The 23234-nt window shown below is 43.5% G+C and overlaps 1 protein-coding gene across 2 annotated transcripts; it reads left to right on the top strand.

Moving 5' to 3' along the window:
* The first annotated feature begins 350 nt into the window (after positions 1–350).
* Positions 351–20340, top strand: LOC136767845 (butyrophilin subfamily 1 member A1-like). 2 transcript variants are annotated; one of them, XM_066721880.1, is made up of 8 exons: positions 351–485; positions 754–910; positions 1415–1762; positions 2982–3251; positions 3728–3835; positions 6936–6962; positions 11653–11670; positions 19068–20340. In XM_066721880.1, exons 2-8 carry the CDS (start codon positions 838–840, stop codon positions 19607–19609), a joined length of 1386 nt encoding a protein of 461 aa, XP_066577977.1. In that variant the 5' UTR covers positions 351–485; positions 754–837; the 3' UTR covers positions 19610–20340. The 2 variants fall into 2 exon arrangements, with proteins under 2 accessions (XP_066577977.1, XP_066577978.1); XM_066721881.1 differs by having other exon boundaries at positions 359–485; positions 775–910.
* Positions 20341–23234: the final 2894 nt, after the last annotated feature.

Genomic DNA, 23234 nt, shown 5'->3' on the forward strand with positions numbered 1-23234 from the left:
TACAGGGTTGGCAGGTCTGAAACGAGCATGAAGGTTCAAATGGCCTCCTCTCGTCTGTAAACTTTCTTATCTTCTTCTTATGTTCTTTTGTTCTTATCTCTGGATACTTGGTTCCTGTTCAGGTATTAGAGTTACTATGTTTTTCTTTTAGTGGTGTAAAAGATATTCATGTAAATGCTCACTCCCACTAATTTACTGAACTGCTGCTTTGTGGCTCAAGGACACTTGTTATCAGTAGGTGTTCTCTGTACTTAATGCTTTATTGCCTGAACAGGTGACCTCAGGTAAAGTGAAAGTAGAAGGTCAAGGTACAACTGACAAGACGGAGGCTTAAACAGAGTCATTGTCTTCTATTAGTGACAGTTTTCTCAGCAGAGCAATCCTGTTGTCTGGATTCAGCGACACCAATATAGCACTTAATCGTGCAAGTCTGTTCCACAAGAACTGGGCTGAGGACTGGAGCCGCTAGGATCTTCTTAAACCAGGTGAGCAGAGTCCCAGTGATGATTTCACTAAATCAGGCTATTCTCACAAGTGGGTCTCACTGGCTGAAGAGAGGTGGTGCTCTGCCTATGATATAAGGCCTCTTTAATGGATAATGTGTAAGAAGTGTCTTCTTATCGTTAAGTAGAATAATTTTACATTTAAATTATATATATCAATGTTGAAAACTGTAACATTCAAGAACCAATTGCCATGTTATTTACTGCAGTATTCCCCAGTTTATAGTGTTATACTTTACTGTTTCATCAGTTCTTCTTCACCTGAGTACAGGGCTCTCTGAGAAACTGCTCTCCAGCTGGGATTGGCCTGTGAGTCTGTCTGTCTGTCCCTGGGATGAAGTCTGACCAATCAGAGTGGCTCTGTGTGATTGTCCTGCTGCTCCAGCAGACCTCAGTGTCAGGATCAGGTACAGTGAGGACACTTTTATTCTCCATAATGAACTGAGCTCAGACACTCAACAGCAGGGCTTCAACACAGCACAGCAGCCCAGCGCAGCTCAGCTTCAGCTTCTGTACCAGAGACACATTCACTGCACAGCTCACACCAGTGAGCACAGACACAGAAATTGAGTATTGTGGGAAAACCTGCTTTTTATTTTGCTTTCTTGCATTTCAATACTGTGGACAAAATCCCTTCCTCCAGAAAAACATCTTTCTTGGGTCCTGAAGTGAATTACGTTATGATTTGATCTCTGTATTTTAAATGTAGCTCAGTGGTAGATAGGGTCCAGTCTGTATATAACTTGTCACTGTGTATTTGCCAGTTCCTGAAGTGTTTAATATTATGAATTTACCTCTGGATTTGGGATGGTGCTCTTTGCAGGAATGTCTCAGGGCTTTGTCTTGTCTCTGCATGTTTGTTTGTGTAACAGAAGGAGACTCAGTCAACTGTGTGTTATTTGTCTCTCCAGAGAGGTTTGAGGTTCTTGGTCCAGCTGATCCCATTTCTGTTTACCCTGGAGAAGACGCTGTTCTGCCCTGTTACCTCTCACCCAACATCAGTGCTGAGGGCCTGGAGATCAGGTGGTTCAGAAAAGATCACTCAGCCCCTGTCTGTTTATACTGGAACAGCCAATATGACGTTGCTAATCAGATCCCGTCCTACAAGGGCAGGGCTGAGCTTTTCCCAGAGGAGTTCAGGAACGGCAACGTGTCTCTGAGACTGAAGGATGTGCGCAGCTCTGATGATGGGCGGTACAACTGTCTGGTCCAGTCTGCAGACATTTATGAAGAGGCTCTTACTGATGTGGTTGTCAGAGGTGAGTGTTTTGCTCCAGTATTGCACTCAATGTTTCCCCTACCATTATACTGGCCCGCACTTCCCCAAGCTAATGAGTTGAACAACACTTGAAAAAAAAAATGGGTTAGGAAATAAATACAGCTTTTGTTCCCCCTGCTAGATGATGCTTCAGCACCCCCTCCATTCAACAATTCAGTACCAGACCAACAGAGCTATGCATAATTCAAACAGTAATCCAGACATAACTGATCCGATATGCTAATGTCCTTATCAGATTTTGTTTTTCTATTTATTTTTTAATTTCATTTATCCATTTCTGTCTCTCCTGTAATCTTTATAGTTTCAATCTAGACAGTTTTTATAGGTTGTCTAATTTTAGAATAAATTATAAAAATATTTTAAACATTTTTTTTACAAAATAATCAGTTTTATAACAAGCATTTTTATCTGTAATTTTAATTATTTTTTATTTTCATACACACTGTTTCATCTGACAACAGTACTGTAGTTCAATATTACAATTTACTCCGCCGCCATTGAGCAGATCTGATCAGTGTTTAAGATGAATAGCCTTAATGTAATTATCATATTCAAGATGTTTTCTGAAACTGATGCTTTAAATTGTTTCACATTCTTTGAAAGAGCCCAACACTGAAACCATTGTGTGTTTTACTGTCTGCATTTTTAAAATCATGAGAATATTGAACGACTTTCAACATGAAAGATGATAGAAAAACCTGTAACGACCTCAGTGGTAGATCCAATTGCAGGCTCTTTAAGAAGTAGGGCGAAAGGCAAAAAATCCAAAAGGGGAATCCAGAAAGGCTAAACAGCAACAGTCAATCGGGCAAACAGGCTAAACAGGGTGATCCGAGAGAGGTAGTCGAGAACGAGAATGCAGGAGTCAAAACATAGGTAGGCTATAAAGGATACATCCTCAGAAATGATTCATAAGAGAATGCAAGACTTTACGATGAGACTGAGAAACAGAAGGGGATATATACTGTGTTGAGGGGAGCGAAAAGACTTGGTAGATAGTGATAGACCAATGGGAAGAGGGGAAAGATGGAACAAGTGCACATGGGTGAAAGGAATGTTAAGTGACTGGTGCTGGGAATGTGAGACACAGGGTTTAATATTCGGGAGCGAGAGACCTCTGGTGGTGAACTGAGGTAGGATCAGGTGAAGCTGTGACAAAACCTTTATAAGGTTGTGAGAGCTGTTGTTGCTGTTGACAGGCCGGCCCTCAGTGTCCCTCCACTCTGAAGGAGGTCAGAGCTGGCTGGAGTGCAGGTCAGAGGGCTGGTACCCTGAGCCTGCAGTGATCTGGACAGACAGGGACGGACACGACGTCACATCACTGTCCAACACCACAGTGCAGAGAGACAGTCAGGAGCGTCTCAGTCTGAGGAGCTTCATCCCAGTCAGACAGGAGTCCAATGTCTTCACCTGCCTGATTAGAAGTGCAGTACCTGAACCAAACTGGGAACCACAACTCCACATACCCAGTGAGTTATAAATATTAATGAACAATCAGACTGTTTTGTGGTTGAAATTCATGTATGTAATCCTTAAATTTTAAATAAATAAGGCTGTGATTAGAGTGGGTCTCAAGACTCCATCTCTGGTACCTTCCCAAAAGCATGATGCAGACAAGGGTTAATATCAAGCCCCTTGAGCCAAAATGGCAGCTATTATGTAAATGTTTCTCAAAAGAGAGTCCCCTACCATATGCGTGGTATGTAATCTGTTTTATTATTGTTTTCTTTATTGAAAGAAAGTGTTTGAAGCCTTATGCCTTGAAGCAAAGTGTCTGATAGGCTCCTGTGTGCTGTGACCATCTTGGCCCACCCCCTGTCACAGCCAAAGCTCAATGCAAATAGACTGCACTGTGTTGGTTAGCTTTTTTTAACAATGTAGCCAACAGCATAACCTCAGTAATATGCACCTTCCTGCCTGTTAATACTGCTGTTCTGTTCTCCAGGGGACTTCTTCCCTGACCCCTCTGGGTGGATGGTGTCTTTATTCCTAATGGCAGCGCTCAGTGTGGCAGTAGCTGCTCTTCTGGTGATCCAGTGGAGACAAATGGACAGTGAGTGATCAGTGTTCATGTGTTAGAACCTGTTAAAAAACAATATGACATCTTACATTTTCCCAGTGCACCATAGTCCAGTCAGTGTGTTGAGAGCTGTTGATTGCGGGGAAGCATGTTCTCAAGCTAGGGTTTGCTGGAACATGTTTATTGAGTAACAGACGGAACCACTTCCAGTCAGAACCGCTATCATCCCTGAACAGTTGTCTTTGCTGACACAGATGAGAGCCCCACACTGTAGAAGCCCCACTGTAGATTTGTCTTGTAACTGTAACCCTTTACACCCAGGTACTTCCCACTGCCAGAGACATATACCTTATGGTTATTTCACAACTTTTATAAAGGTTCTTGAGTATTAAAAATACCCTGGTATATTAAAGAGTACCAATGAGTACCCAGATTATTGGATACCTGTACCAACCAAAAACATTTGATAATAATATATATACATTGCTCAAAAAAATGTAAGGAACACTTAAATCACACATCGGATCTCGATGAACGAAATATATTAAAGATCAAAATCTTTACTGTACATTGTGTATTCGTTGAGAAAAAAATGACATAACAACTGTAAATGGAAACCAAAATCACCAACCGATTGAGGGCTGGATTCAAACACACACCGAAAATGAAACCAATTGAACAATTGGCTGTTCCAGCTGCTCCTGATGAGACTGCAGATGGTGTCCTGGAGGATCTCCTCCCACACCTGGATCAGGACATCAGTGAGCTCCTGGACAGTCTGTGGTGCTACTTGGCGGCGTCGGATGCACTGATACATAGCATCCCAAAGGTTCTCAATTGGATTCAGGTCTGGGGAACGTGAGGGCCAGTCAATGGCAGCAATGCCTTCGTCATCCAGGAGCTGCCTACACCCTCTGGCCACATGAGGCCGGGCCTTGTCCTGCACCAGGAGGAATCCAGGGCCCACTGCACCAATGTAAGGTCTGACGATGGGTCTGAGGATTTCTTCCCGGTACCTAACAGCAGTCAGGGTACCGCTGGCTAGCATGTGGAGGTCTGTGCGACCCTCCAAGGATATGCCTCCCCAGACCATCACTGACCCACCGCCAAACCGGTCATGCTGGATGATGTTGCAGGCAGCATAACGTTCACTACGGTGTCTCCAGACTCTTTCACGTCTGTCACATGTGCTCAGTGTGAACCTGCTCTCATGTGTGAAGAGAACGGGGCGCCAATGGCGGACCTGCCAATTCTGGTGTTCTCTGGCGAATGCCAATCGAGCTGCATGGTGCTGGGCTGTGAGCACAGGTCCCACTAGAGGACTTCAGGCCCTCATGCCACCTTCATGGAGTCTGTTTCTGACAGTTTGGTCAGAAACATGCACACAAGTAGCCCGCTGGAGGTCATTTTATAGGGCTCTGGCAGCGCTCCTCCTGTTCCTCCTCACACAAAGGAGCAAATACTGGTCCTGCTGCTGGGTTGATGCCCTTCTATGGCCCTGTCCAGCTCTCCTCGTGTAATAGCCTGTCTCTTGGTATCTCTTCCATGCTCTTGAGACTGTACTGGGAGACACAGCAAACCTTCTTGCGATGGCACGTATGGATGTGCCATCCTGGATTTGCTGGACTACCTGTGCAACCTGAATGTGCTGCAGGTACCGCCTCATGCTACCAGTAGTGAAGGACACTAGCAAAATGCAAAACTAGAGGAGAATCAGTCAGGAAGGATAAGGAGAGAGCAATTGTCTGTGGCCACCACCTGCAAAACCATTCCTTTTTTTGGCTGTTGTATCTCCAGTGCACCTGTTGTCACTTTAATGTGCACCAAAACAGGTGACATTGATTCACAATCGCTTTGGATTCCTAACTGGACAGATTGATATCCCTGAAGATTAATTGACTTGGAGTTATACTGTGATGATTACGTCTTCCCTTAATTGGTTTGAAGAGTGTGTTTATATATATATATATATATATATATATATATATATATATATAAGATATATATATACGAAAATTACATTTTGTAGCCGCACTCTCACTTATTAGTTATATAGACCAGACTTTTATATATTAAAATTTCATTTTATTGAATAACTCACAACGCGTTTCTTTCATGTGGAATATGCTGAGTGATCATGTTTATATGAAAATAAATTGTCATTATTGTTGGGATGTAATTGATATATTGATATTAATGCTTATCATCTTTCCAATATTAGGATCAATATATCAAAAGTATGCAGTCTGTACCTTCCAATTGATTCCAATTGATATTTGAATTTGACTTAACTTATTGACACGATTGGGTATGATAGTGGTTTATAAGAATGTTATGTTTAATATACTGTGATATGGCCAAAGCATATATAATAATTGAGTTAGCCTATTGTGTTTTGCACTTGTTTTGTAACTAAAATAACTTGATCATTTGATGAAATGTAATTATTGGGAGAGGGTGGGTTTGATTTCTTAATTGACAATATATCAGGAGTATGAAAAATGCTCATACATGTTCATACTCATACATGGTGTGGATGGTAGTCACGTTGGTTACCAAAGAGGCAGTAACAGGACAACTTTATGGTGAAACACAGATTTATTGTCAATAAAATCAGGATTCCTTCTCTTTAAACACAAAACCAAAGCAACACAGCACAGTGTCTGTAACAAACAATTGCAAAGCATATCTACATAAAGCAGGACAGCCAACAAGCATGAGCTGCTGTGACCTTACCCAGTGGAGCTCCTGAATCGGAGGCAGAGCTCACATTGTACAGTGGTGGGGCTTGCCTGGGGAGCCAACAGATCGATCGATCGATCTTGCCTTGAGGTGAAGGACAAAAACCACATACCTGTCAATCAATCATTTACTCAAGGGCAGACAGCACTTATAATTGTGCGTCTAACACAGGGGTGCGCAACCAGTCACACAAGCACACGTTATTATTACAGACAGTGCACATTCTCAGGTAACAAACAGTGTTCTAAAGGGGAATACAATACTCTAGAGTCTAGAGAGTCTAGAGTCTAGTCTAAATAACTCCCCAATTACTCAATTAAAATCACTTTCTGTTCTGAACATGAAATCGCTGTATTGAGTAATTGATTCCACTCCTTGTGTCTCTTTGCAGAGAAGGAGAAAATGTGGCTGTTCAAAGGTAAGTAAATTAATAAATGGTGGAATAGTTTTCTGCAATTACTATTAATTAACTACTGTACACACTACAAAAAAGGTATCACTCCATTGTTTTCTTACAGAGAACTATAAAGCAAATAGGGTTAGGTTAAACTATAGATTTTCCAATTAATTGGGATTCTCATTTGGACTATCTGGTATCAATTCTTAAAATCCTGATATCTATCTTATAAATCTATGAATTTTCTAAATAAATGAAGAAAAGGTGCCGTCTGGCCGACATATACACTACCATTCAAAAGTTTTAGAACACCCTAATTTTTCCAGTTTTTATTGACATTTAACCAGTTCAAGTCTAGTGAATAACCTGAAATGGTACAAAGGTAAGCAGAAAACTGCCAGAGTTAAACTGAAAATTATTGTACATTTCAGAGTTATATACTGTGTTAGTACACCCCTTAAGCATTATCTGTCAGTGTTACGTGCAGCTCCTGTGCATAGAAGTTACACTGTATTCCTACAATGCATACATCGTTTGAAAGCTTATTCTCTTGGCTACCAGCATGTTTCATTCTCAAACACATCCGATTTACAGTTTCCATGTTGCCTGCCATCATTCAGATCCTGGGGGGTTCTGTTTTGTTCAGTACAAACTGACAATAAATCCAGTATATATTATTTGATGTTCTATCAAACACAGAGAAGTTCAGATCCAATTATATAAAATCGTTGTGTATTAGTACACTGTAAACAGAGTTTTCCATCTTGACATTTTGAGCTCTCTACGGGTGTGTGTTGCTTCTATCAAAACGTGGATGGTCTTGTTTTTATCAGTAGACTGTCTGGTTCCAGAACGTCACAATTGTCAATATTTTCAGAGATTTTGTATACCTACTCAGATCAAGTATCCCCCCACCCCCCCATTTCAGAATGCAGAGGGGGGGGTGTATTATAACCAAAGTTTTCACATCAGAGAATGCTTCACATTGTTAATAAGCTGAGAGTCTCAGCTTTCATGAGATACCAAACATTCTGCAAACAACACACCAGTGAAGAGTACACATGGGATTAAAGAGAAGCACATGAATTTGGTTCCCTTTTAAGGGTACCAGAGGGGTTTGTCAGCTTAAGGGCTTACATTTTGTTAAACAAAATGATTCCATGATTTATTTTTATCCCCAATTGTTTATTTGTTCTATGCTTAAATTTCAATAAAAACTGGAAAAATGTAGGTGTTCTAAAACTTTTGACCGGTAGTGTACGTGCACAAAAAATAAAATCAACACAAAGAAACTTTAGAGCACAAGCGCATATGTACTGCCCCCCGCTCTCCTTTGCCACGGCTACACCCGATCCACAAGCACCCCCACCAATACGTGATGGCCCCCCCTCCCCCCCTTCAATACGCTTAGTTGTTTCACACACACTCTAAACTTAGCCTTGCTCTATTTTGAAAGTTGAGATATGCTTACTTTACCGATTGTTTTCAGACTATAGTGAAATAGAAAATGTTGCTTTTGAGTGATAATACATCAGGTAGCTAAATTTAAGGAGTGTGTGTGTAGTTAATTATTATTAAAGTGGACAACCTGCACTATTTTGAAAGACACCTGAAGAGTGGCAGAAATCCAGAGAGAGGTTTTTATTACAAGCAGCTGTAGGGAAGAGGTTCAAGAGGCGATCTCAAGAATAGTCTTAGAGAAGTTACAAACTACAGGCACTCTTATGCAGACCAGACAGGAGAGAAAGATAACAGAGCCCACATGCCTGTCCCCTGAGTGCAAGTTCGGTTTCTGCCTGACAACTGCTTAGTAATACCCATATACACTCACCTAAAGGATTATTAGGAACACCATACTAATACTGTGTTTGACCCCCTTTCGCCTTCAGAACTGCCTTAATTCTACGTGGCATTGATTCAACAAGGTGCTGAAAGCATTCTTTAGAAATGTTGGCCCATATTGATAGGATAGCATCTTGCAGTTGATGGAGATTTGTGGGATGCACATCCAGGGCACGAAGCTCCCGTTCCACCACATCCCAAAGATGCTCTATTGGGTTGAGATCTGGTGACTGTGGGGGCCAGTTTAGTACAGTGAACTCATTGTCATGTTCAAGAAACCAATTTGAAATGATTCGACCTTTGTGACATGGTGCATTATCCTGCTGGAAGTAGCCATCAGAGGATGGGTACATGGTGGTCATAAAGGGATGGACATGGTCAGAAACAATGCTCAGGTAGGCCGTGGCATTTAAACGATGCCCAATTGGCACTAAGGGGCCTAAAGTGTGCCAAGAAAACATCCCCCACACCATTACACCACCACCACCAGCCTGCACAGTGGTAACAAGGCATGATGGATCCATGTTCTCATTCTGTTTACGCCAAATTCTGACTCTACCATCTGAATGTCTCAACAGAAATCGAGACTCACCAGACCAGGCAACATTTTTCCAGTCTTCAACTGTCCAATTTTGGTGAGCTTGTGCAAATTGTAGCCTCTTTTTCCTATTTGTAGTGGAGATGAGTGGTACCCGGTGGGGTCTTCTGCTGTTGTAGCCCATCCGCCTCAAGGTTGTACGTGTTGTGGCTTCACAAATGCTTTGCTGCATACCTCGGTTGTAACGAGTGGTTATTTCAGTCAAAGTTGCTCTTCTATCAGCTTGAATCAGTCGGCCCATTCACCTCTGACCTCTAGCATCAACAAGGCATTTTCGCCCACAGGACTGCCGCATATTGGATGTTTTTCCCTTTTCACACCATTCTTTGTAAACCCTAGAAATGGTTGTGCGTGAAAATCCCAGTAACTGAGCAGATTGTGAAATACTCAGACCGGCCCGTCTGGCACCAACAACCATGCCACGCTCAAAATTGCTTAAATCACCTTTCTTTCCCATTCAGACATTCAGTTTGGAGTTCAGGAGATTGTCTTGACCAGGACCACACCCCTAAATGCATTGAAGCAACTGCCATGTGATTGGTTGGTTAGATAATTGCATTAATGAGAAATTGAACAGGTGTTCCTAATAATCCTTTAGGTGAGTGTATAGTCAAACCTGTGAGAAATAAGGCATACGTAATGTTTAATATAAGGGGGGTTTGTATGCTGTATGAAACCCAAATTGCTGGTGAAAACTGGTTGTTATCAGACCCTGTTCTTCTAGGTATCAGGGTCAGGCACGTGTACAGGTAAGGCTCAACCTTTGCAGAGCACATGCCCTTTTTCCGTAAGACTTCCCAAGTGCCCTTTTTCCCGAGCACCTGCCCCCCGGAGCGCACTTAACACAGGGTGAACACAGGGTGTCCTTTTTTGGGCTTGAGCCCATGCCCCCTACAATGTCTGTGCACGCCACTGATCAGCGTTGAACTATAGCACAGTACCGTAGCACAGTGAGACAGTGACCTTGTTTACACAGACACACAAGGAAAGTAATGCAGTTCTTCAACACCCAACTCAGAGCCTTGGTTAATTTGCCATTATTTCATGGTAGTTTATAAATTAGGTACTTTTATAGTTTGATTAAAATTCTTTTTTTTTTAAGCAGTTTATTTTGGTTATTGATATTTTTTAAATAAAAAGCAATTTAATGTAATATTTTGGGCCTGATTGTCAATGTTTAATATTCATAGGTTAGAGGGTTCCCTGTGCAGTTAATTATCATTAATGCTCAGAGAATCTCTCTCATAAGCAATATTGGTATTGTAATTATCACTATTCCCAAATTATTTTGAAATCGAATCGAAATCAAATCGAATCAGGAGATCAGTGCAGATACCCAGCCCTTAAAGCAAACATTTAAAATTGTGTTTTATGTAGAGATAAAAATGTTATCTTTTGTGTTTTTTTTAAACACTTTAACGTTACAAAATTTGAACTGAAGTGAGTGAACATCAAATATTTCCTGGTTTGGTTTTATTTGAATAACTAAACAAGGAAACCATTTGATTGTTCCTGGGGTTCTGATTTTATATAAACTCCAAATAGGGAGGATATAGCATGGTAGTGTAAGAGAATTTGGAATGCTTGGTTTCTCAGTCAATCTAAATAAATAGTTGAACTGAAAACTCATAGTCAATTGGTTTCTCTTTTAAGATTCTTGTTAGAGGGAAGATGCGGTCAAGTCATAGATGTGCAATAATCATTTATTTTGACAAAAATAGGAAACTAATATCATTCAATTATATTACTGAAAATAAGTAATATTAAGCTTCTGCTGGATTACAGTAAGAAACAGATAATACCCATTTTCTTCTTTCTCCTCACAGTACAGCTTATAGGCCAGTCTGGTCAGGCAGGAAGCGGTGTGTCTCTCTCTGTCTCTCCTCTCCAGCTCAGTCTTGTGTGTCATTGCAGGATGAAGAAGTTAAGAGAACTCAAATTCTCTTTGTTTTCCCTTTTATAAGGTTTCCTTCCAACCAATAGCATTTTGCAACCACCATGACTTGGGTGCCTTATGTTAAAGTAATTTAGAAGTGGGGGTCATTTCGAATTTGGCTAGGAGCCAATCAGAGGACAGGTCCCTTTTGATCTCTGGTCATAAAGATAGGGTTACCAGGGGCTACCAGATAAAAGGGAGGAGGTCTGTTTCCTCTACCAAACCAGATGGTATAGAATTTCCCATAGAAAAATATATTCTAACAAATAATATCTTACCGTAGGATATTATAGCTGTCATTGTGAGTGTAATGGATTGTCTTCTCATATTTTCAGGTCTTCACAGAGTTTGGGGTAAGTGTTCTGTTTGTGAGATTTGGGAGACGGATATTCACTGGTGTTTGAGACACTTGCACATACATGTATCAATAGCCACATTCACAGTGAAACATTTGCAGCCTTTTTTGTGGCATTTTGTTGCTAGAAAGGTCTGTGTGAAAGGGTTGAAGCTGGCATATTGACACCAGGAATTTCCCACCTTGCACTGTTGTGATGCAGTACGTTTGCTAAGTGGCATAACCAATCAGAATAGGCTACAACTTCAAACATGTATCTGTAAAATGCCTGATTTTTGCTGGTATTTGAGTGTGAAAGGGGCTAATGATTTTGTTAATTATGGTGGGGAATTCACTAGGATACTCTGAAATAACTGAATTAGAGGGCTTTTCCCAGAACATGGAGATGCACGTATAGTCATTATAATGTCCCTAAATGGTCTTCTCATGGTGACAGAGGGGAGGGAGTTCAGCTGTGAGCTCTGTGTCCTCCAGCACAGGGCTGATAATAATGACGTCTCTCTGTACGACTCAGACAGGAGTGCAGACAGGCAGCCAATGGCTTAGTGGTGTCTGAGCTGTTCTACAGCAAACCCATTTCAACACCAGTTCATAAATTGAGCCTGGTTCATTTTTTAACAAGGGTGTGTGATTGACTGGAGAGACAGGGTCTTCTTCCTGGGACAGGGGTGAGAAACACAGTGACTGTCTTTTCAGCCCAGCTAGATTTTGGCACAGTGTGCAGGGGGGGGGGGGGGGGGTGTCCGGGATCTGGTGTGCAGATATTACACCCAGAGGCATCAGGTAGCTGGGGTTCAAGGATCAAGTCAAGCCTTTACAAGGGCTGTAAAAAGAAAAATAACACCTAGCCTGAGTCAGGGCACTTCACCGTTCTTCGTGTTTCCTATCTGCGATTGGGCCACTACTCAGTTCCCTGACTTCATCCAAAGATGGTAGTCCAGGGCGGTAGGCAAACTCTGTCGTTTTCAGGTAGGATCATTATGCGTAAATGTCGTTGTTGTCCGGTGCAGGTCAGTTCACAGATCAGCGTCTCAAGTCCAAAGTGGGGTCGTAGATCCTGAATGAGTATAGCTTATGCAGACTGGTTTTGCCAAAACCGAACTTTGCCCCCTTGCCAATCTCTCCGCCACCCCTTCACCCCCACCCTGTCACCCTCCCCCCCTGCACTGGTACAATATGAGCTCATGTGTTTTCTGCACTAATAGACTCTTACAGGCAATAGGCCAGTGATAGACACAATATCTTGGTTCATTCTGAGTAACTATAAAATGCAAATTGTAAAGGACAACTGAATAGTATGTCTTAAAGCAGTCCTAAACTACTGCGGACCCGGGGTTAGTTAAACATTATTATTTTTATTTTATTTTTAAATATCAATAAGAGTAGAGCTCCACACCACAGTACAGCACACAAGCACTACACAGTTTGGTTACTGTTTGGTTGATTTGTATCATGTTGCTTTGCTAATTGAATGGACAGATTGTAGTTTCCCTCTCTGTCCAGGTGAGGCCTCCCTTCTCCAGCACTGAATACCCAACAGTGATTGTGTCTCTAACAGTCTAGACTCTTGAAGACCGCTGCCAGGGGCAATTCTAGGATTTTAGAGATGGGGGGGCCATAAGGTGGCCATGATTATTACATAGGGGCCTACATTTGCTAGGGGGGTCCGGGAGCATGCTTCCCCGGGCAGATTCTTTTGTAAAATGGGTTTTAAAAATGTAGTTTCTAAGATAAGATTTAAGCAAATTACAAGGATAAGCTGGGCTATTCATAACAATCCAGCAGAAATGTACAACCATATTTGCTACCATTTGCTATTGAAACAAATATTTTAAAATTGACATTAACACAATAGATAAGTGATTCCTTATTACCATGAACACAATAGACAATGTAGACAATTTCTCCACCTGCCTCACCCTGAAAAGTGCTTCAATATGGACACATCCCTGAGCATTTGTTCAGTGCAAGAGAGAATAGTATTAGTGAACAAAATAGGGTCCCCTCAATATGCACAAATAAAGAAAATTCCTGATGGGACAGAATGGGTATACAACCCCCCAAAATCACTGGAATGCATCTCTAACACTGTACATTAAGAAGCCCCTTTTAACCCATTAGCTAAAGTTACTGCTCCACTGAATGAGTTGAGATAACCAGAGCTAGCTAGGGTTACCATATCTGAACTGTCAATAAAGTGGACACTCCAAAAGGTGGTGGGTTGCAAACACTTGTGAGCTAAAACATAATTTATATCAATAACAAGCAATAAATAACATGAACAGTTAGTATTTCTTCTAAAAAATAATAGCATGTTTCTTTCAGTTAATAATATATATAATAAAAATATATAAAAAGTATTAACTTTGCAGAACGTGATTAAATGAAAATACATTTTAACACTATAACAAGGTAATAGAGTACAAATACAACTCTGAAGAAACAGCAACAACTAAACACTAGTGATGTGAGAAGGTTATTATTATTTATTATTATTTTTATTTCTTGGCAGACGCCCTTATCCAGGGCGACTTACAACATAAGTGCAAAATACAGAGAATCATTACATACAAGGCAATCATTACAAATTCAACTTAGCTAAAATACAGCAATTCAAAAATACATTTTACAAATTCCAATTACAATTTATGCAAGTACAGTAAAAGACTTCCAAATCCTGGACGGTGAACGCTAAGTGCTGTCAAGATGTAGGGTTACAGACAAGGGCTACGGGAAAGGGAGCAAGGAGGAAAACAATCAAGAACACGAGGAGCATAATAAGCTGAGGTGCAATCTAGCAGGGATAGAGGACTAATATTACAAGTGCTGTGGGAAGAGATGCGTCTTGATAAGCGCCGGAATGAGGTCAGGGACTCTGCTGTTTTGACTTCGGTGGGCAGGTCGTTCCACCACTTAGGGGCCAGGGATGAGAAGGAGCGGCTCTGGAGGAAGGGGAGTGGAGAGGAGGCAGAGTTAGCCTTCTGGCACTGGAGGAGCGCAGTGGTCTGGTGGGGATGTATGGAAAGACGAGTGACTGAAGGCAGCTTGGTGCAGTGTGGTCAAGACAGCGGAAGGTGAGGGTCAGAGTCTTGAATTGGATGCGTGCCGCTATCGGGAGCCAGTGGAGGGAGCGGAGCAGTGGAGTAGCGTGTGCGAATCGTGGCAGAGAGAATACCAGACGAGCCGCAGAGTTCTGGATGAGCTGGAGCGGCGGGTAGTGGATGCAGGCAGGCCAGCCAGGAGGGAGTTGCAGTAGTCCAGGCGGGAGAGGACCAGTGACTGGACGAGTAGCTGAGTTGAGTAGTCGGTGAGGAAGGGGCGGATCCGGCGTATGTTGCTCAGAATCTACACGTGCGTGTCAGCGTGGTGATATGCTGGATGTAGGAGAGCGCAGGATCGAGGGTGACTCCTAGATTTTTAGCGGAAGAAGAAGGAGAGAGTGTGGTGGATTCCAGGGGGATCGAGATGGGGAGGTCAGCAGAAGGTGAGGAAGAGGTGGGGAAAAAGAGGAGATCTGATTTGGAGAGGTTGAGCTTGAGGTGGTGCAAATGCATCCAGGCAGAAATGGCAGACAAGCAGGAAGAGATGCGTGAGGGGATGAGAGGGTCAGAAGAGGGAAAGGATAGGAAGATCTGAGCATCATCAGTGTAGAAGTGGTAGGAGAAGCCGTGTGAAGCTATGAGTGGGCCCAGGGAGCGAGTGTAGAGAGAGAACAGGAGCGGGCCCAGGACAGAGCCTTGGGGAACACCTGTGAGGAGAGGTTGGGGGGTGGATGAGGAGCCTCGCCATGTCACTTGGTAGGACCGGTTGCTGAGGTAGGAGGAGAACCAGGTGAGAGCAGTCCCAGAGATCCCAAGTTTGGCGAGGCAGGAGAGGAGGATAGAGTGATCGACGGTGTCAAATGCTGCAGAGAGGTCAAGGAGGATGAGGACTGAGGAGAGGGAGGCTGCTCGAGCACGGCTGAGGGAGTCAGTGACAGCCAGGAGAGCCGTCTCAGTGGAGTGAGCTGTGCGGAAGCCAGATTGCAGAGGATCAAGCAGTGAGTGTTGAGATGGAAAGTCCGAGAGCTGACGGTGGACCGCCCGCTCAAGAGTCTTGGAGAGGAAAGGAAGTAGGGAGACAGTGCGGTAGTTCTGAGGAGAGGTGGCATCGAGGGTTGGTTTCTTGAGCAGTGGGATGACAGCAGCTTGTTTAAATGCAGAGGGGAAACAGCCAGAGAGGAGTGAGGAGTTGAGAAGGGAGGAGATGAAGGGGAGAAGATCAGGAGCAGTTGCTTGGAAGAGACGAGAAGGGAGAGGGTCCAGGTCGCATGTAGTGGGTTTGTGACATAAGAGGAGAGCAGAAACTTCAGCATCTGAGAGAGGCGAGAATGAAGAAAAGGCAGCTTGGTCGGTGGGAGGTTTTGGTGTGATGGGAGATGAGGGTGGAGTATTGAAGAGCCTGTGGATGTCTGCAATCTTGGAGGAGAAGAAGGAGGCAAAGTCATCGGCAGTGAGAGATGAGGGAGGAGGAGGGGGAGGGGGGGCAAGGAGGGAGGAGAAGGTGGAGAAGAGGTTGCGAGGGTTGTTGATAGTGGATTCGAAGAGAGATTGGAAGTAAGACTTCTTGGCTGAGGTGAGAGAAGACGAGAATGTGGACAGTAGGGAGCGGTAGAGATCAAGGGCGGCTGGGAGTTTGGTCCTTTTCCACTTTTGTTCAGCAGCACACAGACTAGTTCGGGTTGCACAGAGGACAGCAGAGAGCCAAGGCTGAGGAGGGGAGGGACGGGCAAGACGAGACGTGAGAGGACAGAGAGAGTCAAGGGAGGAGGTGAGGGAGGAGAACAAAGATGAAGTAGCACAGTTGACAGGTAGATTTGAAAAACAATCAATGGAAGGCAAGAGAGTGAGGGCAGTAGAGGCAAGGGTGGAGGGGGAGACAGAGCGGAGATTACGGCGGAAGGTGACAGAGGGAGTGGGTGGAGAGGGGAGGGAGGGAAGGGAAAGGGAGAAGGAGATGAAGTGGTGGTCCGAGATGTCCATGGGTGTCACGGAGAGTGTCGAAGGGGAGCAGCCTCTAGAGAAGATCTAGCTGGCGGCCAGCCCTGTGAGTGGGGGGAGATGGGGAGAGAGAGAAGTTAAAAGAGTGAAGGAGAGGAAGAAATCCGGCACAGTGGGAAGGGTTGGAGAGGTGAACGTTGAAGTCTCCCAGGAGGATGGTAGGCGAGGACAGCGAGGGGAGAGAGGAGAGAAGAAAGTTGAGTTCATCCAGGAAGGAGGTGAGTGGACCAGGGGGACGGTAGAGAACTAGAAGGAAGAGGTGAGAGGGAGAGGTGATTTCCACTGCATGGAATTCAAAGCTGTGGGTCGAGATAGAGGAGAGAGAGGGTGGGACAGAGAAGAGGAGAGAAGGGGAGAGCAGGAGCCCTGTTCCTCCTCCCTGCCCAGTAAGACGAGGAGAGTGGGACAGGACGAAGAGAGAAGATAAGGCAGCAGGAGTGGTAGAGTTGTCTGGGAGATCCATGTCTCAGTGAGAGCGAGGAAATCCAGAGACTGGTGGGAAGCGAAGGCAGAGATGAAGTCGGCCTTGTTGGAAGCTGAGTGGCAGTTCCATAGGCCTCCAGAGAGTGGGGTAGCAGGGAGGGAGGAGGAGGGGGGGAGAGGCAGAGAGATGAGGTTGGAGGGATTAGGAAAACAATGGTGCACGCTGCACGCCGAGAGGAAGGAGAGAACAGGACAGGAATCGGAGAGACTGTTGCCTGTTGCCTGTTGTTGCTGTGTGTGGCGTCACCTCACAGGAGTCCCCACAGCTAGAGTCCCTGCCCTTTGTAATTGGGGCCCTTCAGAAAGGTGGCACTGAGGCTGCTGGCGCTGAGGGCTACGGGGCTGTTAAATACGTCACATGTAATTAATTGGGACACAAACACCTGTGTTGCGTTGAATGACACAAGGCTGGTCAGGATGGCCCTCCCTCCCACGCAGGACTGCTAATAGCACAATTACTGGCCGCTTAATATCTGAATACAGACAAAGACGGTGCCAGGTACACGCAGTTACACTGAACAATAGCTCCTAATAATGTTAAACAAATGCTAAATAATCACAGCCTACACAGTGTAACGCTTCTGATTGCAGACAGGACGTGACGAGTGCGCTGGGTTACTGACTAAATTCACTAACAAACAGTCGTTGCTTTTCCGACAATACAGGTGCAAGAGATACAATTCGTAGCTGAACAACAAACCACGTAAACAGTCTATGTAACCTAACTAAACGAGGAAACATGAGAGAAAGCGATACTTAGCTGCGGCGACTTGAGCGACTTCTCAGCTGGCTTGTCCGAGAGTCCAGTGGCAACGACACAACAAACCGGCTAATTTAAGCTGTATTAGACAATAAACTCACAAGGCTGGTCAGGATGGCCCTCCCTCCCAAGGTGTGAGAATATGTCCAGTCTGCTGTGACCTGTGCCTGTCAGTGCTATCATTGTTTCTCTAAAACATCCTGTTGATTTTCTGTTCATAATCGACTTTTCACTGCCCTGTCAAACTCTGTCCTCTCACTCACACAATCCCTTCACCTCTCAACCTAATTCTCCATTTGTAGATTGTTAATGCCCCAACGAAATAGAACCTTCCTGATTGGTTGTTGTGGTCTTTACAGACGCCAGTCATTTATTAACAACCAATAACTGTTCAGAAAGGCTTGACACAGGCAAACACAATCACCTCACACATCATTCATGTCTAATCAAGCTGCAGCGCTGCCAGAGCGCAAGGGTTAAACTCGCACCGGGTCTGTAGCTCAGTGCTGGAAAAAGGACGAGCAGGCAAATCCCGGACATTTTTAGATCATTAAAAAATACGACATGACGGAAATTAAATGACCGAAAAAGTCTGGTAAAAAGTGGATGTATGCTAACCCTAAACTAGTGTATCATGTATCACCATTCATTAATTGGCAATGCCATAACAGAAATAAAGTGCAGCACAGCAAGAGTCCCCCGCCTCCCTGGCTCTGCTCCTGACTGTTGCTGAGAGTCTCTTTTCAGGAGGATCATCTCTGACTCTGTTCCCTCAGATCAGAGCCCTTAACAATCCTCACTGACCCCCTGTCACTGAGACAGTGTTGTAGAGTCGCTCAGAGCCCTTAATAATCCTCACTGACCCCCTGTCACTGAGACAGTGCTGTAGAGTCACTCAGAGCCCTTAATAATCATCACTGACCCCCTGTCACTGAGACAGTGCTGTAGAGCCGCTCAGAGCCCTAAATAATCCTCACTGACCCCCTGTCACTGAGACAGTGCTGTAGAGCCGCTCAGAGCCCTTAATAATCCTCACTGACCCCCTGTCACTGAGACAGTGCCGTAGAGTCTGTTGTGTCTGTACTCCCAATGTTTTCTATTGTTTTCCCACAGCTGACGTGACTCTGGACCCTGATACAGCACACTGTAGACTGACCCTGTCTGAGGATGGGAAGAGAGTGAGACAGGGAGAGTGGCAGTGTCTCCCTGACAATCCACAGAGATTTAATCACTGGTCCTGTGTCATGAGCAGAGAGAGCTTCACCTCAGGGAGACACTACTGGGTGGTGGAGGTGAATGTAGACTGGGGAATAGGAATCACCAGAGAGTCTGCCCAGAGGAGAGGATACTTCAGATTCACTCCCCAGCAGGGCTACTGGGGTCTGAGATGTGACTCATCTTCTCCCTCTGCTCTCACTGACCCTGAGACCCCCCTCCCTCAGAGTCTGCTGCCCAGGATGCTGGGGGTGTGTGTGGATATTGAGGAGAGACGGGTCTCCTTTTACAGAGTGGAGTCCAGGGATCATATCTACACCTTCACTGACATGCAGATCAATGAGGGAGAGAAGATCTATCCAGTCTTCTACACCTGGGATGAGAGCGCAGACCTTGTGATTCTGCCTCCTGTTGCCTCTGTAGATGAAACAGATCAGTGACTGAAGCCAGTCTGACAGCTGATACACTGAACACACAGATAATCTCCTGTTTACACTCTGATACTCTCTATACTGTGTATTTAGTGAGACTTGAACTGGACATTAATCATGAATCTTTATTATTATTATTATTTTTATTATTATTATTATTATTATTGTTATTATTGTTATTATTATTATTATTGCTACTGCTACTGCTATGGTTACTTCTGAAATAATTGTTAAAAGCAATAGCATCAGTGTATTGCTGTGTTTATAGTGTACGAGCCAGTTAGCTTGTTCCCCTTGTTATTATTTAGAAGACATACAGTGAGGGAAAAAAGTATTTGATCCCTTATCAATCAGCAAGATTTCTCGCTCCCAGGTGTCTTTTATACAGGTAACAAGCTGAGATTTGGAGCACTCTCTTAAAGGGACTGCTCCTAATCCTAAGAGCTGTCCAAAGATGTCAGGGACAAGATTGTAGACCTACACAAGGCTGGAATGGGCTACAAGACCATCGCCAAGCAGCTTGGTGAGAAGGTGACAACAGTTGGTGCGATTATTCGCAAATGGAACACAAAATAACTGTCAGTCTCCCTCGGTCTGGGGCTCCATGCAAGATCTTACCTCGTGGAGTTTCAATGATCATGAGAACGGTGAGGAATCATCCCAGAACTACACAGGAGGATCTTGTTAATGATCTCAAGGCAGCTGGGACCATAGTCACCAAGAAAACAATTGGTAACACACTATGCCGTGAAGGACTGAAATCCTGCAGCGCCCGCAAGGTCCCCCTGCTCAAGAAAGCACATGTACAGGCCCATCTGAAGTTTGCCAATGAACATCTGAATGATTCAGAGGAGAACTGGGTGAAAGTGTTGTGGTCAGATGAGACCAAAATCGAGCTCTTTGGCATCAACTCAACTCGCCGTGTTTGGAGGAGGAGGAATGACCCCAAGAACACCATCCCCACCGTCAAACATGGAGGTGGAAACATATGCTTTGGGGGTGTTTTTCTGCTAAGGGGACAGGACAACTGCACCGCATCAAAGGGACAATGGATGGGGCCATGTACCGTCAAATCTTGGGTGAGAACCTCCTTCCCTCAGCCAGGGCATTGAAAATGGGTTGTGGATGGGTATTCCAGCAATGACCCAAAACACACAGCCAAGGCAACAAAGGAGTGGCTCAAGAAGAAGCACATAAGGTCCTGGAGTGGCCTAGCCAGTCTCCAGACCTTAATCCCATAGAACATCTGTGGAGGGAGCTGAAGGTTCGAGTTGCCAAACGTCAGCCTTGAAACCTTAATGACTTGGAGAGGATCTGCAAAGAGGAGTGGGACAGAATCCCTCCTGAGATGTGTGCAAACCTGGTGGCCAACTACAAGAAACGTCTGACCTCTGTGATTGGCAACAAGGGTTTTGTCACCAAGTACTAAGTCGAAGGGGTCAAATACTTATTTCCCTCATTAACATGCAAATCAATTTATAACTTTTTTGAAATGCGTTTTTCTGGATTTTTGTGTTGTTATTCTGTCTCTCACTGTTAAAATACACCTACCATTAAAATTATAGACTGATCATTTCTTTGTCAGTGGGCAAACATACAAAATCAGCAGGGGATCAAATACTTTTTTCCCTCACTGTATATGTTGTAATTGTCTATGACACATTTACAGTAATTGTGCAGTGTCTCTTTAAGAATCCGAGCTTTATGTCGCTCTGTGGCTCCTGTGCTTCTATATATATGTTGTAAAATAAGTTTCTCTTATTAATTCAGTTATTAGTTCAGCTCTGCAGCCTCACGGGTTTCTAACCGAGTGAAACACCTTAGTTCATTTAGGAAATCAACATGTTAATAAGTTTCTAATTGTTACTATGAATATCATGTAAATACTTGTATATAGTATGATGTGTTTATTTTGCTACGAGTCTGTGTGTAATGACAGAGATGCACGTCACCCATCCCAGCCCAAGATAAACTGTCTAATAGGCCGCATGGCCGCCTCTCGTTTGTAAACTTTCTCATTTTTGCTGCTGCTATAGTTCGCTTGTCTTCAGCTGTTGGTAGCCGATGGCATGTAGGCCTATACCCCGGTGGACAAAAACATCCAGACCTTTTTTTTTTTTTTTTTTTTTTTTTATTGCTTCACATACAGATAAACATATAATAAACAGCATCCAGACCTTTTTAATGGTGTCTGATCAAAGCACTGTTGACTTTGTGTTACCTTTACTCTGGTTGTATTGGCTATCCACTCCGCTCAAGAATCAGCAACCCTGAAGAAAACAAATACAATCTGAAAATGGGAGATTTTTCAAAGGACATCTTTCAAACATTATCGCCCACATTGAGAGGTTTCTATTGCTATTGGAAAATGATGTATGTTTTTTTTAATAAACTTAAAAACCTATATTTACCTTGATATTCTGATATTTTGTACAGAAATCCGTCCGCTATTATAATTAAAATTATAAAAATTTACAAATTGACATTTATAAAAACGTAATCTGAATGAAAAAACCTGTAGAGAATATATTAATATGCTTGAATGTATGCTTATTAACTCTAATGTCTATTGTGACGTCAGTCTCAGCTGATCTTCACATTGATAGAGAAAGTCACTCAACAGCCTGTAGAACTCCGGCGCAACTTGTTGCTGGAGGCGGGGCTTCAGTCAAGCTGTCAGGGAGCGAATTGGCTGGAGCTGAAACAGCGCTGCACTCTGACTGGCTGGTTTTGAGGCTGAGTGACATGTGGATCCTGCTGAAGTTACTGTAGAGAAATGGCGTCTGTGCTGTGGATTTGCTGTCCAGTAGCTGTGAATTGAGCTTCATTGCCGTGTCTGTACTGACATGATCTCCCTTGTGTCCACACCAGTATCAGAAAGAGCTGAACAGCATTGTCCCTTATATTATTTTATTATTATTTTTATTTCTTGGCAGATGCCCTTATCTAGGGTTACTTACAACATTCTGATTATACAGTGCCTGTTTAAGCTGGTCTTTTGCTAAACCTGTATATGTGTGTATTGGTTTATTTGTTCCATTCTGTTGAATTTACAGTTGGGCATTTCACCGTTCCAGCAGGCCTTATGGTTTGATAATGCTAGATCTGGAAGCTGATTGTCTGTTACAATAGTTTTTTTTTTTAATACACAGCGCACGAGTGGGGATTATACTGCTACCAGTACTAGCCTACTACTACAACTGATAATAATAATAATATTAATGGCAATGCTGCGTGTGTTCTTATTGGTTCAGTTAGTGTGTTATCAGAAAGTGTTGGCATGTTGTTCAGAGGGTTTATCTGAGCTGCTCTACCTGTCTGTTCAGGTAGAATTAAAGTAAAAACTTCATGTGTAGCTGTGAACACTGGGTCTAGCTCTCAATTACTTATTAGAATTGAAGTAATAATTTCCTAAATCAGACCCTTTGAATTATTTTTAACGGTAGGGGTATCACATTAAGTATAAAATTGTATAAGGAAATTATTATCTTAATAGGAACCAACTTTTTATCAGTTACACAATTTAAAGATTCAAATATAGGGCACTTTTTCGAAAGGGGGGGCTGCGGAGGATTTGACCTTTGACCTGAACTTGAGTTGAACTCGGGGGGGGGGGGGGGGGCCTTCCTAGGGG

Source organism: Amia ocellicauda, chromosome 14 (genome assembly GCF_036373705.1).
Source record: "Amia ocellicauda isolate fAmiCal2 chromosome 14, fAmiCal2.hap1, whole genome shotgun sequence".
Taxonomy (NCBI): domain Eukaryota; kingdom Metazoa; phylum Chordata; class Actinopteri; order Amiiformes; family Amiidae; genus Amia; species Amia ocellicauda.

Coding starts and splice junctions, on each gene's coding strand:
- LOC136767845 (XM_066721880.1), top strand. CDS start 838: ATGAAGTCTGACCAATCAGAGTGGCTCTGTGTGATTGTCCTGCTGCTC. Junction 3,252..3,727: donor ACCACAACTCCACATACCCA/GTGAGTTATAAA, acceptor TCTGTTCTCCAG/GGGACTTCTTCCCTGACCCC. Junction 3,836..6,935: donor CCAGTGGAGACAAATGGACA/GTGAGTGATCAG, acceptor GTCTCTTTGCAG/AGAAGGAGAAAATGTGGCTG.